Source organism: Seriola aureovittata, chromosome 18, assembly GCF_021018895.1.
Source record: "Seriola aureovittata isolate HTS-2021-v1 ecotype China chromosome 18, ASM2101889v1, whole genome shotgun sequence".
Lineage (NCBI taxonomy): Eukaryota > Metazoa > Chordata > Actinopteri > Carangiformes > Carangidae > Seriola > Seriola aureovittata.
Window position 1 is genome coordinate 18302531 of NC_079381.1, and position 19686 is coordinate 18322216.

General features: G+C 41.5%; 1 protein-coding gene across 14 annotated transcripts in view; it reads right to left on the minus strand.

Moving 5' to 3' along the window:
* The window catches only part of rapgef1b (Rap guanine nucleotide exchange factor (GEF) 1b), a 41563-nt gene extending 34426 nt beyond the window's left edge, over positions 1 to 7137 (minus strand). For 12 of the 14 annotated variants that reach the window (XM_056403245.1, XM_056403244.1, XM_056403243.1 and 9 more), the window contains exon 1: positions 6851 to 7136. In XM_056403245.1, the coding sequence (XP_056259220.1) occupies positions 6851 to 6878 (28 nt within the window). In that variant the 5' untranslated portion in view covers positions 6879 to 7136. Of the gene's footprint in view, positions 1 to 6850 lie in introns of all 14 variants that reach the window. The other 2 variants (XM_056403236.1, XM_056403231.1) reach the window with 1 other exon arrangement.
* Between the last annotated feature and the right edge of the window lie 12549 nt (positions 7138 to 19686).

The following is a 19686-nucleotide window of genomic DNA, read 5'->3' on the forward strand; positions in this document are numbered from 1 at the left end:
GATTGCAGAGACAGGGGACGTCCTCATCAGATGGACTACTTCAGAAACCACCAGTGACAGACACTAAACACTCACTATTGTGCAGTAAGCATTAAAAATATCCACTGAAAGCACTGCATTTTCCATATATGTCACACAGACCTTTATAGTCTTCATGAACGAATGAATTATATTCAGTCACATACACACTTTTTACAGCAAAGCCATTGCTTAGATGCATTGCAAACACACACTCAAACAGGCAATGTTGTCAAAGTAACAGGCCTATGTCATATGAGGAAAATGTGGGCGATGCCTCGGCCTCACACTTGTAATTTTACACTTTGAAATGTCCTGGAATTAAAGTTTAAAAAAAGTATTCTTGTGAAGAATATTTCAATTTCGAACTGATGCCATGTTAAATGGAAATGTGTGACATTGTCAGTTATTTTACTAATGCAGCAATTTTCTACAAGAATCCGAAAAACATGTGTTTTGTTTTATAGAGCGGGCTGAGGAACCAGACAGGGCAACATCAGAACCTTGAATGAATGTTCTGATCAGTCAGGAGAAGCAGTGGTTTTAAGTATCATTGTGCTGAAATGTACAAGAAGCCGAATTCTCCTTAACACTCACTACATATTTACAATTGGGTAGAGAAACTTGTTGAAAAATGCAATAATTAAGTGGCTCCCCAACCCCTCTGGCTGGCTACTCCATATCCTTGTGGAAAGCCCTGATGGACAACTCATCTGTACCACCTGTCCATGTCTTTGAAACACATGACTCACTCTACCCATACTTAATGAGGGACATCACAGCTACTGAGACTAGGGAGGACAGGGTAGACAGACAAGATACAAACACACCCATATAAACACTGTACTTAGTGCCTGCTGGGCAAAAATGCACTGATTTATTAGGTAGCGCACACCACCGATTGTGTGTTTTCAAAACAAAGTATTATGGCATTTAGCTCTGTGTAATTACACAATGATGGACTCAACTAATTTAACTATAGAGCCTCTATGTGCTACTGGCTCACCAGGGTGGATGTGTTCACACAGCTTAACAGGAGAAGCACAAGCTCACTACAAACATTAATAAATTAAATAGTGTTAACCCCAACACGTGGGTCAACAAACAAGCTCAGCTACCACGGTGAAGCAAGGCAGGCAGCATGGACTTAAGATACCAAGATTACAGTCGCACAGTGTAACCAACACCAGTTTTTTGTATTGTGTAACTGGATTGAGAACACAGCATGTGGGCACACTGGCAGGCCCTCACCTGATGACGTAAGATTAGACTAGCTATGGCATCTGTCTACAAATTTCAGAGATGATAAGGCAGACAGGCAGCCTGTGATGGAAGCCTGCGGCCCTGCGGAGCAGCCTCCTCGGGCTGGGTCCACCCAAGATTTCAGTGGAGCAAATGAGCACCTTCCATAAAGCCACACGACACAAAAAGCACAGCGAGGAATGTCCCCTACATTTCATTCTGCCAGCGAGCCTATTTTACATTAAAGCTCCAAAACTGGAAACAGCTTGCAACAGCAGCATTAAACAAAGAAGTACACCTCCCCAAAAAACAATGCAAGTTTGCATGTATTTAACAAAAAAGTGTTGAATAAATGCATAGTGTGCACACAATGAAACTTCTGTAACCAGCTACTCTTTCAGCTGTGCAAGTCAAACAGAACCCTGTGCTTTAGAATATTTTTTAGCAGAAAGTAGAGTCTGTGTTCTGTTCATTTACATTTAAAATCACTGCCTGTTCTTCTGACTTGTTTGGAATCAGAGCTGTTTGAATGGTGGAGAAAATGCAGAATATCAAATAGCTATATCCAATTACTTCATTGTTTGTATTACCATATTAAATACCCAAATCAAGAATCCCGTTTCTCCAGAGCCCAGACCTTGTTTACTTAATAGCAATGGACTGATGTCAGCATTAATAACAAAGCAGGAAGCATTGGAACAACAGCTAGCATTGATATTACAGTCTTGCACAAACGCATCAGGAGTGCTGTATATATTAGCGTGTCTTTACCTGTGTCCTCATCTAGATCCCCCTGCAGAGAGGAATCTGTGTCCTCCGAGGAGGCCTGGCTCCTCCAGCTTATGTTGCCCATCCAAGAGGCCTGAATCCACACAGCCACTAGTCCCGGTGTGAATGTAATTGTTACACTTTTTGTATAATGAACACTTGTTGGTCAAGCGGGCATTTTCACAGCTATCACTCAATAGCACTGCTGAGAGTTAGTCACAAACAACCAGTCCTCATGATCATCCTCGCTTGACTCAGCCACGTTACACAGCAGGTCTGAGGAAAGATCCACAAATAGCACTGAGAGAAGGAAAGAGGAATTAACAAGCTTAAAAGTTTTTTAAAAAAATGATCCCTCTTGTGAATGCCTTTTAAATACAGCTAGAATCACATAATCCTGGACAGAAGATCTGAGTGAAACTATCTAAGCTGTCATCAGTGGTCCTGGAGACGGTCCAACCCACAGTTATCTGGAGTGGGGATGCACTGAACAGTCACAAGTAACTGAGCAGGCCACCTGCGAGAATAAATGACCTGCTCTGTGGCATGTGAGCCAACACACAGCAGTGAAATCAAGTGAAGCATCATCTTATAAGACAAACTCCTCTGAGAAAAAAGGTCTCAAGAGCACAGATGGAAGCGGAGAGACGAATACGACCTGTAAATGGAAGTTGGATTGAATTACGCGTGAGATCTCTGAAAACATTCTCTGGTGAGGATGTTAATGGTGGAACGGCCTTGAAAATCTTCATGTTACCAAGACCTGATTGCCGTCATAGACAGCCATCCATTTCTCATCGATAGCCTCGGTCCAGCAATTACCCAACATGTAATCCCTCCATTTCTCTCCCTGATTTTCCCTCTGTGTGGAGACTCGATTCCCATCAGCTTGCTACCTTTCTCCACCCTCTTTCTTTTCCTCCCTAAGCTATTCCCTGCCTCTTTTTGCTTTCCCATACACAGCACACACAAAAAAACTAATTACAACACAACTAAACCTATATGGGAACAGCAAGCCTCTCATTCTGTGGGAGAGGGAGGGTGAAATGCTTGCTGCCATCAAACCTCAAAATTGCAGCATGTCAAACCAAGACCATAGCTCGCCCTGTGCAACAGTGGGATCACTCATCAGCAATGTGCACAGACCTAATCGTCCGGGGAACCCTTTTGTAATAATGACTACTTTAGCTATTGCTCAGACTTCTGATGACTAAGGCATGTGGGGCTAGCTATTTCTGTACATCAGACAAGAAGATATTTCAGTCTAAGGCGATGCAGTAACCACTTAGCAAACACAAAGCCATGAAATTGACTTACACTTGTTAACTCTAGGAATGCTTGATACACAGATACGCACTCCGTCACTGTGCAGGGGGTGAAGGGAATCTAAAATAAGGAACCGATGGATCAGTTCTGCTGTAGCTGGCTACTACCATTGACTGTCTACTAAGAGAACAGTCTACAGGCTAATTATATAACACTGTGCTACTCCCACAACTTTGTTACCAACAATGACATGCCAAAACTGTTGTGCCACAATCCTGGTCTGGCAAACAAGGACGTTCGAATTTTGCAACTGGGATAATACAAATATAAAACCTTAATTAAGGCTTCTCTCTTTTACTGATGGAATTGTGTGTTTATGTGTTTCTTACTGTAAAGTTGATGAGAGAGAGATACAAAAACAGCACCCAAAAACTTATTTAACTTATTTCATCCTACTAGGTTACAAGTGAGAGCACAAAATCCATGCATCAGCACTAACACATGCTTTCATAAATATGCCATGACAGTACAGTGCTTTTTCAACACCGAGTGGAAAAGGGCACCAGAAACCTAAGATTTAAAACTTCTACTTATCCTCAGAGTGAAACAAATTTCCCAGTCTGTAAAATGAACACAGCACACATAATCTGGTAATGAGGAACAGCTATGTTACAGTAGGAGTCAAGATACTTGATTTCACAATTATTTGTGTAAATAAAGATGTTATACATAGGGTGATACCTTCGACTCTCTACTTCATCTACAGGAATGTTTTCCTGCAAAGTGGGTGCAGGATTTATTCTGCAAAGTAAGGTAAAGGTAAAGGTATTTGCTTTACTCATATTCTGTGTCTACTTTTCCAAATAAAGATCTGACCATGTCACCAATGATTAAGCCTGTTTTTTTTAAAAGGGTGTGGCGTTACATTGCCAACTGTAAGTGCAATACTTTAATCATACCAGATTGTCTAATTAGGTCATCTTTATTTTTTATAGCCTACAACATAAGTACAGCCAAACTGGTTTTACACATATGATGTTCAGCGAACGAGACCTCCAATCATCTGCTGTTAATATGTGCTGACATGGACCTAAATAGATAATTATTTAACACACATAATACATGTTAAGGCATGGCTGCTTAAAACATGTTCAGGTTCTGCATATCCTTTTCATTTTGCAGTTTAACTACTTTGACACACACAGTACATCACAGTACACTAAGTGTGAACTGAAGTGACAAATAAAAACACACACTCCCATATTTTAGTCTTCTCCACCCTGTTCATTTTCTTTGAGGAAAGCAATGAGATGCAAGTTTGGCTGTTGCTGCTGTTAGCTTTTTGGGCAACACCAGCACAGACACTGAATCTGTTTATGGATTTCAGTTTGAGCTGCCTGAGTGATGAAGTCATGTGGGTGCGTATACACAGAATGGGGTTCAGTGTTGAAACAGACACAAGAACCACCCACTTGATTCCCCTGGGAGGTGACATCCTAACTAAGCTCTACACATTGGGGTGCAGAGGCGACTCGAAACAGGTAACACTGCGTCAATGTTTACCCCCTAAGAGAAGACAAGTCAGCGACAGCAGGACACAGTATCCATGGTGATTAGGGAGTATGTTGATGCAGCTAGTGACTCTGGAAGACACACTATCAATAATTCTCCTGCTGAAGCTTGGTGTTTATCTGTGCACTAATAGACCTACTTCGTCTGTGTGCTTTTGTATCCATTTGAGTGGTACATCCTGGCAGCATCATATCACTATTTAAACCTTAACCCTCAACTACATCCATGTGCAGGAATTCCTACATACAGACATGAACTTAATTTCACTTTTTCCAAATCTTTTCTGTTTTAATTTGCTCCTTGAGGCACCAGTGAATTAATCTCCTTCTGCCAAAGTCTAAAACTGGTCCCCTTTCTGTGGAGTCTCGACAGTCTAAACCCACTTCGACAACAGGCTCCTCTTAAAACCATCTATTTCCACCAATCCTTACACACACTCTCTCTCTAAGGAAAAGGCTTAACAGGCTGACACTGAAGTTATGCCTGCTGCACAGTTTTTCAGTGCTACAATGAGTCCCCAGTGTTGCCCCCTCTTTCCATTTCACTGACAGCCAACATAGAGTGTCCTCTGGGGACATATCTGGGATCAATGGGTACATGTGGACGAGAGCAGAGACAACAGGCCAACAAGTGACCCAGTAAACACAACTAGGAGCCATGGGGAAGCAGGTCCACATGAGAGAGTGGATGCAGGAGAAAAACTGATGGATTGGGTCCATAGTGACTGTTGTCCAAATACACTGTATTTAACTTATCATTGAGCCAGGATCTACAAAAAAAAAAAAAAAAAACTACACAGTCTCTGAGATTTCATTTAGCTGTGACCATATGTAGTCATCTGTCTGCAAGACACGAAAGGAATCGGAAACTTTTACGCCTATGAAGAATGACTGAGCTAGTGGTGGATGACACTCCCTCCCCGCCTGTTACTGGGAGCTGTGTGTCCTTGTGTGTGTGTGTGTGTGTGTGTGTGTGTGTGTGTGTGTGTGTGCGTCCGTTTACTGCAGACATCACCGGACAGGACTGTATGTGGGAGACAGCTGGTGGAATGGGATGCAAGTGTAGCTGGCGGGTATAAAGTTTCCTTCCAAAGGCATACCGGAGACCACCCTGTTTCCCCTCACACTCAGTGCGCTCTCCCTGCGGTGCTTTATTTCTCTTTTATTACAGCTGCATGCAAAATGAACGGCGCCGGTAGACATAACGAAAAATGCCACGTGCACAACGTTGAAAGCAACACAACACAAATACACACCACAGTCCTGGGCGTGAACGCATTACAACTCCAGTGTACTGCTAGGTAACAACGCAGCTAGCGCTAGCTATGAAAAGCTAACCTTTAGCTGCTGCTAGCCACCGTTACAAACCCATCTTCTAACGGCCAAATACAAAACAGAAAAATAATCCCAAGCACCATATGTTCATTTGTTTATTTGTTTCAATTTTTTTCTTTCCGAGTGAAAAGCTGGTATTTTTTCTTGAACATTTGCGGTGCTTTCAAACAATCAAACCATAGTATATTTACGCTGAGATTGAACGGTGAAATGCCGGTGATGTGAAGTGCCATGTAAGCTATATAATGGTAGCACATTTAAATGGTATATTGTAGGCTAGCTAGCCAACGACATCTATCTCTCCAAATCACTGGAGTAGTAACAACGTTATTCCTTTACTGGTCAGTTAAGCAGCTATTTCTAGTCAGCATGAGGTTGAAACGGCACAGAAAAGCCATTCGCTCCAGCTAATACCAGCTAGCTGATACGGCGACGCTTTATTTTAACTGGATAGCCGAGAAAAGAACAATCCATAAGGCCCAATTAAACCACCATTTACACCGAACACGTTCGTTTTCTGGATCCCCATTTAGCGCATGTATCAGTCCACGGACCCCAAATCTGAACCGTCCATGCCCCGTGTGAGGAATACCGTTATACAGTATCCAGAGCTGAGGCAGTGTGGTTAAGTCTAGCCGGGCAGGACTTACCTTGCTTGCTCTCTATTTTTCCCGACATTTTCGTAGCCAGCAGCTGTGATCCCACTCGCAGTTCAACAAAACGTTAGCCACAGACGAGCCTCGCCGTATGTCTCCTCCGATTATTCCCTCATTTTCGATATACTGTTGTGTCCATGAGATGATTCCGCTGGGGTAAACGTGATATATTTATAGGCCACACACATTGGTACGGTCAAAAACTGTCTCAGTCCGTCTCCGGGTAATTTTCACTGGATACACACACAGTCGCACGCCACACACACACGTTAGTGTCTTGAACCTAGACTCGGGCAGGGAGCGTTCATTCAGTATAACAGCGCCCCCTTGTGTGAGGAATGAGTCATACCAATCTGTCAACAAGGGGATGGGCGTGTTTCAATTTCAATTCAAAGAGTTGTAACTAACCCCAGTGTTTGTCTGTTTGCGGTGCATTTGAGGGGGGCATAGATTCACATAGAGCCTGTTATTACCAAGTGTATATTTGTGTAACTATTGTTTATATGATTATACAGTAAATTCAGTGTGCAGTTAACTCTGTTAAACATCCAAAGACAACCCTAAACCTTAATGTGCAGTTTTTAGGAATATCATACTGAGATGCACTAATTTATTATAGTATATTACTATCATTGTGCTATTCTACTTGTTATTTTCTTCTATTTTTATTAATATATATCGTTATTGTATATAATTTTCTGTTTAATTGTATTTTATTTATTTATTTTTATTTATATATTTCATTATTTATTGTTTTTGTGATGTAAATGAAGTAGTTGCTGTAATATCTATTTATATAAACACATGCATTGATGCAAAGATGGCACCAGTAGGCAAAATCAAATCTGTCAAAAAAGTATGCACAGATTGTTTACACAGATATACACAGTTTTAAAAAACAAAAACAAAAACAAACAAAAACCACTGTAGGGCAGCTTGAAGGGATGTTATATAATCTAGTTCATGTCACACAGGCATTTCTGACCTTATCATGTGTATCTCTTCTTCATTTTCCCAATAGTGTATTAGGCTACTCTTATTAGAGACTGGTTTTAAAACTGTGGTCATTGATATTTGCCTTAAGTTATAAGGTTGTCATTTTTTATGTTTATTTTCATTCTTGAAAAAAAGAACACTAAGAATTTAAATGAGGACTTTGAACATACTGCTGAGTGTTGGACCACAATATTTGGTCAAGACACAGGCACACACTCTCAGATGGCTTACTGTCAATTTTCTTTTATGAGACTCTTGTTCATCTTCATATGTAGAGGTCTACAGTAGGAGGATATCAGACAGCCACATGTTGAGGTTCTTGGCTGTCAACATTCTTTATCTTCAGTCATTTCTCTATAGTCCAAAATTTTTCCAACTGAAAGGTTTTCTTTCTGTCTACACACACCAAGTTAAACTATCCATCCTCAGAAAATACCTTGGCACACTGTGTAGTTTCTTCCTGGCAGTGTAATCGCTCTACTACATCTTCTTTCTAACAATATTGTTTTAGTCAATACAGTTGTTCCTGAGCCAGGTCCAAGCCCTTCACAACTCTCCTGTGCCCTCTACAGATTAGCATCAAGGCTAGTCTACTTTTGTGCATCCACATTCCAAGGTCAAGGTATTTCCTCATTCACTGCTTACACTGGTAAGACAGCATGATACTTTTGAACCATTTGCTTTATACATTAGCTCATCGCTTTGTGCATTTTCATTTCTAGTATGTGCAGGGTGTCCCCCGCGAAAGTGAAAGCCAACCAGATCTTGGATCACATCTCATCTCGTGCTCAATGACACAAACAAAGCAGCAAATTTCACGAACTTAAATGTGAGTGACTTAATTGTGATTGAAAAAGCTGAAAATAAAATCCTTTTGATGAAAAATATATATTATCTGGGAATTCTGGTTAATTTTGAAGTTTAGTTTGACTTTGACAACTCATTACAAAGTATTTCAAGCCATATGCAACAAATGGAAGCACAGAGCCCCCTGTTGGAAATACTGAAACCTTCACTGGATGCATAAGAAGCCAGCTGTGTTTTCTGTTTCCTCCTATCTACCATTCCCCCACTACTCCTCATTCTTCTGACGGAAAATTTAAGGAATGAGGCAGAAGAGAGGGAGAAGGATGACTTCTGATTTAACCCTGATTTCAGTAAAATGCTGACTATGGCTTTTGCCTACTTAGTACTGCACATTATCCCAGCCATTAAGGAGCAACCATCTAGATTATGTCTCTGGCATATCAAGACAAAGCAAGCATGCCCTGTCATCTTTTTATGAATAATTGATCTGACTGACAGAATGATCTATATTCCCTGAGTGATCTGGGTCAGCTTGTTCGCTTGCATTGCACTCATGAAAGGAGAGGCATGTATTAAAATACTGAGATAAGGAGTTCGTTATATGTTGTCGGAGGCTTCTTTCATGCCTTGTGCATGTGCATGCCTACCTCATCATCAACTCTATTTAATCAGTTATCAAACGGAGGCCTTCAGAGTCAAGGGTTCATATTTACACTGGCTGTCATTATGCCTGCTCCCTTGTGCTCTTGCTTGCACAGCAGAAACCACACCCATATAACAAGTGCAAAGTGCTTGCTGTGTGTGTGTGTGTGTGTGTGTGTGTGTGTGTGTGTGTGTGCTCGCTCCAGTTAGAGTGTGTGGGTGTGTGTGGTGGAGGGGAAGGAGTGGAAGGAGTGGAATACCTTCCCTGAGGCTATGATAAAGTCACAGAAGGAAGACAATGAACTTAAGCAGTGGCAGACTTGTCAGGACAGGACAGGCCTCACAGCACAATCAGACGAGGTCGGTTGTGCCTGTCTTGGCTTTCCTTGACAGGCTACATTCAACTGTAATTTGAATCAGCCTTGCAGTTGTCTAACTCAAAGGTCATTTACACGGTTTGGCTTCAAAATATTGGCTTCACAAGGCAGTGTGAACCTCTCTGTCATTAAAGGCAAAGGCTTGTTAGTTCTTATAATGGAGTGGGATGGAAAATATGCACAGTTCATAAGAGACATTTTGTACCAGCATTCAGTCTGACAAATGATTGACATCTATCATGTTAATTTGGATTCTGTCATTCACATCACACATGTATCATGGTCATGCAGTGCAGCTCTTTGCTGCTATCTGTTGGCTACACACCACAATACAAACCAAACGCTGCCATTCTACTCTGTTCCACACAGTGGTGCTCATGAACTACTGATCATCTCTGTGTCCTGAAGCTCAGCTTTATGCACCCTGTGGTGGTTTATACATATCAATGTATGTGCAGGTAGAGGGAGTGCTGATGAAATGTAATTTGAGAAGGATTAGCCTAATGTAACAGAGTCTGGCTTTGCAATGATGAAACTGCTGTTTTTTTGATGAGAAATGATAAAGTTGAGCTGATAGCAGGAATTTAGATTAGACAATGACAATGCCAACAAGAAAAGTCAATACAAACACATGAACCACATCTTTATAATAATAAAAAGTTGTCATTTACTTTATAACAATGTCATACTGCAGCTGCAGTACTACTCTCTTAAACTGAAACAGATCATCAAAACAACAATCAGACATCAATCAATCACCAGGCTCAAATATTCAGGATCGAAATGTATAATGAATGTGGGAAGGAACACACTGGCTCACACTGGGAAGTTTCACATTGGGCTTAGAGACTGATCAGGTCTGCTGTGGGCTGGATACAGTTCACGGCAGACAGGGCAAAGAGAGAAGCGAGACAGTTTAGTTAGCTGAGAGTTGTCAGTGGGAGCTGGGAGAAGAACAGCGTTTGATCTCTGCGGTGGTGGGCGTGTGATGCAGAGCTCAAACACAGTTTAAGGCTCTGTTAACCTTGGCCAGCGGTCAGGCCCCTCTGTCTGTCTCACATCTGAGAGTTGGAGAAAGAGGGAGGGGATCAGCGTGGCTTAAACGACTGAATACATTTAACTGAGAAGGAGGGAAAAAATACCTCCACCACAATCGGGGTCCTCTTTGTTAACATACAATGGGGTGATTTTTCAAGTAAGCTTTTCATGGTGGAATTAAAATGGACAGCTAGAGGTATCAGTGTGGGGGTTAGACACAAGTCAGTGGAGACTGAAGATAGGGGAGTGTTAGACGAAGAGGACAAGATGTCTAGGTCATAACCTACTCAATACTGCATGAGAATAGATCACTCTGTCACTGCCACAGACAAACACATGGAGACACATGTTGACAAGGTCAGGAGAATTAGATGAGGGTCGTTGACAGGAACCACGGAGAAACAAACAGAGCTCCAATATACACAAAAATGAAAAGTGTACAAACACAATTCAAACACATTTAAACCAACCAAAAGTTTTCCCACAGCGCAGATGGTATATATGCAGTAGGCTTTACGTAAGAAAGGGCACACGTGTATTGTAAATGTGTGCACACATTCATGGATGCATACACACTCTAACACGTAGGAATTATTTATGTGCTGAGACAGGCATTGTTGCGCTGCTCTTTGGAGCGCTACAGGGCGGCGGCCCCGGCTTTTGGAAAGCACAGCTGCCTGCCTTTCAAGATCGCTCCATCCTTTCACCATGACAGTGAAGGTCTCACTCCCTAAACTCTCCCTCCTCTCTATTGCTCTCTCCCTCCTCTCTCTATTTCTAGTGGTGCTTTCAAACGGCGGGGTCGACCTGTCTTCATGGTGGGACCCTCCACTCCGCTGTGCCAGTCCCTCCAGTGCTCCTGATTGACATTTAACTCGGAGGCCAGGGTAAAGGGGGCCAAAGAGCATGAAATGAGCCCGGCCACAGGGGTGCTCAGTGAGCCTGACCACTCCCTTTCTCACACCTCCACCTCCATTAGCCACTGGAGTCCCAAGGGCCTGCAGGCGCCCCCTCAGCCTGAGAGGTGAGCCCACGGCTCGGGGTGTAAAAGCACAAAGAGCACGGGAGTGTATAGGCCAACGCTGTGATGTAGTGACACAGAGAACAATTGCACTTCATTAGATTATCATCTTAGCAGTAAGCCTCGGCTTCCTTTCGACTCTCCACTTTACAGGGCTAAATGTCAATGTTCATCCTTTCCTTTATTCTGCTCAGCAGGTCGCAGGCATTTAATCTGTTTTTGAGGGTCTTGCTTCAGTGACACTATAACATTCTATTGCACAAATCTTGTCTAATATCACCTTTGTGTTTATCCTTCTTTAGGTACTTCCCTGTACTTCCCTGTAATGCTCATCATGCTTAAGATTTACTGTTTTAGTCACATTTAATTCTTATCACGCACCCATTTCTTGTCAGAAAAAAATCTACCCTTGGGCAACTGTCTCTTCACACAACTCACCGCACTATTTCAGTGTGTAATACTGGTCAGTTGTACTGGTAGGTGTTAACAGTGAATATGGCAGTTGACCAGGATGCGTCACTGTCTATTCACACTGGTTCAGCCCAGTTTTGACAGGAGCATGTTATTATGAACTAGGTGCGGAATGAGACAGTCTGGTCCGGGGGTGTCAAACTTAAGTTCATGCCAGCTCCTGGGTGAGGGGGTTACGGTTCTGCTGGCCTGAAGAGTCCTGCAACATGGCTCGGCTGCATAGCTATCCAACTTACAATCCACATAAGGGTCATTTAACAGGATCAGTGATTAAGGCTGTGAGTAATTGAATTAGGATTGCACAGCCCGAAGCTAAAGCTGCCTAACAGAGACTTGGACAGACTAAGATGAGGAAGTTTGTGGGTAGGGTAAAAGAGGTCAGAGCCCACACATTATTTAACCCATATGTAATGGATACAGATTTGAGTCAGTGGATAAACAGTCATACAGCATTAAGTAATATAAACTTTTTAAAAGAGTATATATACATTTTAAACCATATTTACATTTCTGTGATGATATTTTCACTGTAGTTTGTCTGTGCACATGTAAAACATGTGGTGGTCCACAGGGTGTGCTCATTCATAAATACATGAGGTTCTACCATGGAAAATAAAAAGACAACTTTTCTTTGCATTTTTCCATGAGCAGCATAGCTGGTCACATGCTGAGGGCAAAGCTGTGTCCCAATTCCATGATACATATTATTATTTCTAACTGGGATTTGAGTATTGAGTGTAGTGCATTCTCACTGATAAAATGATAGAAAAAATATACTCAGAGATGTCAGTATGAATGCTAAATTCACTTGATCATAGAGTGCTGCAGGAATCTTTTTGGTTAGGGTTTTTGGTTAGCTGCCTGAAGTAAGCTCAAGACATTTTCATATTTTATTCTACAACATAAAATACATCAGTAAATGCCCCAGTCATTTCTTTTTTTTTTTTTTTTTTAAAGCTTTTTACATCTCTTAGAAAAGGCTGGTTGCTAACAAGTGGCTCAATGAGACTACAGAGGTTGGTGGGGACATTAAACGTCAACACGACAAACACGAAAACCAATCTACCCACCAGTCCACCTTTGTGGCCTTGTTGCGTTTATACTCGTGCTTTTGCAAACTATTATTAACTGTGTAAGAGGAAAGGCTTTTGTAGAAGATGTAAGCTCACTAAATCAAACTACAAGTTAGCATTTTACTTCTGGTGATTGTATTTAGGCTTCAAAAATCATGAAAGTGGTGTCATTTTTTAAGATTATCTAGCTGAACAAATTGTGCAAGTATCATAAACTTTTGTTTGTCACAGAGTTTATTTTCTGCAATAATCCAAAAGCCAATGGAAAAATCCAAAAAGTCTTTTTGTCAAGGGAACCAAGGTGATGCTAACTTCCTGGTTGGCCTACAAAGGTACATCATCCCTGCAGAACTCAATTGAGTTGACGGCGGAGCTACTCACAGCTGGATAATGGTGAGACAGCCCCATGAGTATTAAATACATATTAAACGTTTGGAAAATGTTGCTTTCTCTTTGTTAAATTTCCAAAATTGAAATTGGCAGCAGTGTTTCAAAATGTGACATAGTGAAAATTGTTGTAGTATATAGTATGGGAGAGGGACACAGTTTAAGTTGGGTCTAATCGCTCGCTTTTCCTTGAAAAAATACATTGTGACAGGCCATTATTAATGTAGGACTGCCCTACTTATCTACGCACACACACAGAGACACATACACATGCACGCACATATTGCTCGTGGTGTACCACTCACATTTCACTCAATAACTTAGACACAAATTTCATTTCTCAGGATAAAAGGGAGAGCTGTCTTTCCTCACTTATTTGCTTCCAGGCTAATAATGGGGAAGGAGCGGATCCTATAGCAGCGCACACTCTGCAGAAGGCAGGGAAAGCCCAGGACATGTTGCCAGTCTATCACAGAGCTAACACAGACTGACAGATAAACACACACACACACACTCCCATTCGTTCCTGTGGGAAATTTAGAATCTCTAATCCACCTGATTGTATGTCTGTGGGCTGTGGGAAGAAGCCAGGGTATCTAGAAGAAACCCATATGAACAGAGCAGAGGGAGAACAAACACAGAATGCACCAGTGACTGTGGATCAAACCTGTGAGGTCAAAGAGTCTCCCTCTCTGTCATTGATTCCTAGAGGTTAAATCACCTTTTCACTTGACCTCCTTTAACCTCTAGCTCAACCTTGTCACTCTGAGTAATATACAATTTCCAAGCCTGTGTTGGAGTCAGTCACCCACTAAAGGCATGTTAACATAAGATTTATTCCAATTAGAAAAGCAGGATGACAATATTGATAGTTTTTACACAGGACACCCAGATGCAAATTTCTGTACAATTTATCTATTGTTTGTAATTTGTAACATTGCACTAGTACCTGGCACTTTCATTCATCTGTTGCACTGTGGTTTGTACTGTGCATCTACCTATTTGGTATTTTTTCTACTTTAGATTCTACTTGTATGTGTATTTTTATATATTATATATATGTACACAATAACATATTAATATCATGTATGTATTTATCTTATTATGCATGCCGAGCATCCTGAGCACAAAATTTGCCTTCAGGTTGAATAAGGTTCGATCTTATTTTATCTTATCGTAATTTAAAGCTGCACTCACTAATAGTTTGATATGAACAATTAGTGAAATTATTATTGTAAATATTATCAAAATCACAATATGGCAAAGTGCAATATCCAAATTGCAGAAGCTGCGTTTTTTTTTGATAAAGGCAAAATGTAACACAACATACAATAAGTGAAGCATTTTGGTGCTACAGAGGCTACAAATCATGGTCACCAAACGTAAAGGAAAATGTTAGCTTGGTACAAGCCCTGACAAAAATCACTCCATCATCATTTTAATACTTTTTCAGTGAAAATGAAATGCAAAACTTATCATTCCAACTGACTCATATTGCAATAGCAACATCTGGCAAAATAATCGCAATATGATTTTTTTTGCATGTGTTTCAGCCCTATTGTAACGTGTCACTGGGAGTAAACAACCCACAGAGAAGTAAAACTAATCTCTGCAGTTCCCTGCAGCTGTACTGAACCTTTGAGTATCTCTCCACTCATTGTTTTGGTTTTACGGCCCACAACTTTATTGTTCATCCTTTTCATCGACTTAGTTTCCAGCAGCAGCGGGCACCAGCTTCTAGTGAAAAAGCTTTGATAAGCCAACTGTACACTACCTGCCCAGCACCACGACAGACAAAGCTAGTGGTTGGATAGTGAACAAAGTGAAGCGTTTAGCAGCTAAAGAGCCCTAAACCATATACCCATACACACTCACACATATCCATGCACATAGACACATTCACTACACAACCATACGGTACAGTAATTCTATGAAGTATGACTTTGTGTGGCAGAGCAAAAGGAGGACATGGACGTGGGGACAAAAAGAAAGAAGACTCTCCTCATTATCTCTCCCACAGTCAGTCAGCAAACACTAAACACCGAGGCAAAGAGAAAAAAGTCAACTATAACAGACAAGAAAAAAGAAGCAGCAGTTCTGCCAGAGCTGTGTTGACAACTTTCCAGGAGCTGATTTAGCGAAGGAAGCTACATCTGTTGAGCTCCAGCGACAGCCATTGGGTTGTTCAGGCTGCTTTAGCTCTGATGTGTAGATAGAGTAACCTAGTTTGCTCTGCTCACTGCGAAGATAGCAACCTGGAACCCCAGAGCCCCTCAGCTCAGGCATTGTGATGGATATTAGTGCCTATTTAATTGGCAAAAAACAAACCCTGCAATGAAACATCCCGCTCTCCTGCAGCAAAGCACACAAGCGGCTGATGCACACAAAACACACCAAATCAGATAGACACATACTCACTCCCCTTTCCTCTCCCTTCCCTCTCCCACTCAGTCTCAGTCTCTCTGAAGTATAAATCAGTAGTTAGAGTGTCGCTTTTAAAAGGAGCCAGGTACCATGTGAAGGCAGAAAAGACTGAGACAGGCCTTCAAAGGCAGAAATGTTTGGACAGCTTGTGAGAGCAAAAACGCTTGCTCCAGGGAACGGGTCACTGCACTGTTCTGGTATGTTCATGACACGAAAGAGGGGACACGTAGGAGAAGAAAGGCTGTATACGCATGTGGAGTGCAGGTGTGTCATGTATAATGTATAATATGTGTAGAGAGGTCACTACAGCATGACGCTGTCTGTCACACACTGTCCCTTATGGCTCATCCATCATAGACTAGCTCCCCTTAGACTCCTGCGTTGTGCATTTTCTCACACTTCTCCTCTTGTCTTCTGTGATATGGACACTATATGCCCAAGGAAGAGAAAGGTTTTCAAGGTTATGAATACTGCATTTCCATGTGTTCCCCAGTCTGTGCATTGAGGGAGAAAGCGAATGGGATCTACGGCTCACCTGTCTTCACTGTATTGTTTGACTTGGATGTACAATGTCATCGTTAAACAACTATAAAAGGAGACAGGCAGATGGCTTGTCGTCCTGTTCAGAGATGTTTGAGGTCATTCACTGATGTGAGGCGGATGAGCATGTGTGTTTAAGTCCATGTGCACTTGCAGGTGTGTTTGTCTCTAGACTGTAAAAGCAGGAGAGAGACAGGAAGTGTATTATTAGGTCCTGCCCTCTTCATCCTCAGCTGATCCAGGCATCTAGTCTGAGGGGACCATCATGCACAAAGCTGCTACAGGTGAAACAAAAAGGTTAAATAGCTACGTAGTCTGCATTAACATCGAACACCTTTATGTCAAACTGAATTTACTAGTTATTACTTATGTTTTGGAGAGAACAAATTTTTAACACAAAATCTTTGCTGAAAAGTGGTTGTATGAAGTTTGAAATACATTTCCAGGCAGGGAGGAGCAAATGAAGAGAGTATCTAGTTGCATTATAGTATGGATCTAGTATTTTTGGAGCTTGATGAATAAGACTAAAACACATACGGCTGCTTCAGTTTTTTAAATCTCTTTTGCAAGTTCCCCAACTTTATGAAGTGCAATTTAAAACCATGTACTCTTTGAAGTCAAAAACAAGATGAGCTGCGATCAACTTGGCTCACTATGTTGCTCACTATGTCACTATATGCTTTCTGTCTGTTTGACTTTCCTCCAAATGCCTCTCTTTTAAGAGAATTTGCTGGTATTAAATTGTAAATCTTTCACAATCAAAGCAAGTGGGCAGGAAATTAATCTAATTAATAATAATTAATAATTTTTTTAAAAAGGACAAATTGAAAACTACACTAAATGTGCATTGATTTATAAATTAGAGAATAATCCTAATGCCATTTCAACATGTAATGATATCTGGGGCTATATATTTCTGTGTATATCACACAAAGCATTTCAGAACCTTTTTAATTGTAAAATTAGCACAGCCTCTACATTTTAGTCTAATATGGACGAGGTTAAAGCTGTTTGTTCCTCAAACTTGTGAATAAGCTTTTCATGTGCAGGCCAGCATTTGCTGGAAAGAGGCATTCGGTTTGGAGAACTCTCACTGCACGGCCACTGATGGATGTCACCAAAATGGCATGATTACAGAGGAAAGTTGTGGTGCGATCTGGATGCTGATCACCTCCAGTGAGAGCCAAAATAGCCGTGTGAGTGATAAATAGATGGAAATAGCCCACAGTGTCCAGTTCACAGGCCGGTTGCCCCACTCTTTGATCTCTGGTCCTAATGAGCTTTCAGAACAGAGCCAGAGATGAGAAGACAGGCCTTTTCAAAAGGACCCTTGATTCTGTGGGAGACCTGGAGTAAGAACTGCTATAAGCAGGCCTAAGATGTTGCCTCAACTAACATTAGTATTCCCTTAAGTATTCCCAGCTACATTAGTAAAACCTGCCCACCCACCCAACTCTCCTGAGCAAGGTCACTTTCATCATTATGCACTAAGTTATAGCCTACAGAGGGCTTACAGGGATTGAAACCATACATTTGTTTATGATACAAAATGCTTTTTCTACTGTAAACAGATAGCTTAATAATGTCAATAATTCCCTTTGTAGAGATGGCAGCTCCCCGCCCACCCCTGGGTGAATCTAGTAGTTGGATTTGTTGGGAAGGATTAAGTACTAAACCACCGGTGGGCTGAGACATTGCCAGGGGAAAAATATTTGTTAAACTGCAAAGTGCTTGTGTACAGCACATTCAGTTAAAAGCAGAATCCCTCTGTGAGAATATGCAGCTGGATATGCAATCAAAAAGAATATTTAATGTCTTCCCCCTCGTTCAAATTCAGCATGCGGCGCACATGCTCTCCTTTACTGTTGACAGGCATATATTAGCTCTCCACATATTAACCTCATATCACTCACAGGGAGACATAGATACCTGCACATCATTATAGCTGCTTCATTACTGTGATGAAGCAGGTCTGAAAGAAAAGACGGCAGTGGTAGAATTTCTAACAATGCCAAAAAGAATATAATTTGGCTAATCACAGGCAGGATATTTATGGACAAATAAATGAATTAAAGTTGACTGAAGTTCCCAGTTAAAGGAGAGGCAGAATCTTTTTTATTGATGATGAAAAACTTTAGGGATCGAGTCATCTTTCTACGTGGGACTCATTGGAAGTGCTTAATGATACCCAAGCCCCTCTCAAAGGCTACAGAAGCAGCAGGACATCAAAGAGTGGTTGACAGACAGACAGATTCTGAGTTGCATGTTAAAAGCCCATTTCTCTTTAAAATGAAAATAAAACTGAAACACAGGCAGGCAGGCAGGCAGGCAGGCAGGCAGGCACGCACACACACACACACACACACACACACACACACACACACATCATCATCCTATGAAAAGACCCCGCCACCCTCCCCATCTCTCTGCTGTGAAATACTATCTCCACCTGAAAACATACAAGTTGCTAGATCCATCTTTCTTCAAATCTTTTTATTTCATTTTTTTTTCATGCTCTTCAAACGGCTCGTGCTCAGGCATAGCCAGGCATGTTTTTGCATCATTAGAGCTAGTGGGTGTATTTGGAGACAGACTAATGACAGCTCGGCTTTCCGGCTCAAATGAGAGCCATTGCTCATTTACCCGAATAGATACATAGATAGATTAGGTGGGGGTTAGGGGGGGTTGTAATGATGTAGCCTTATCAAATATTCTCCAGCACAAGCCAAATGACACGACATCAAACTTGAGCCATTTAAATTACAGTCACGGATTTAGTATGTGACAATTGCTAGGCATGTTAATGTGTATTTTTTCAGTACAGTAAATCAATTGGACATCACCATGTACATGCGTCTGTCGCGCAGGATGAATGGTCGCAATGATCAAGAAGAGCAATGAAATAGAATGAGGAGAGTTGTATGCTGTGATGTGATATATTTACTGGCAGTCCTGATTCACAACGGACGGTCTCAGCGAGATGCCGTCCTTCCAAGGCTTGAGATTCTGGCATGGTCCTTTGCGATCTATCTTCCTCTCCATTTATCTCTCCTC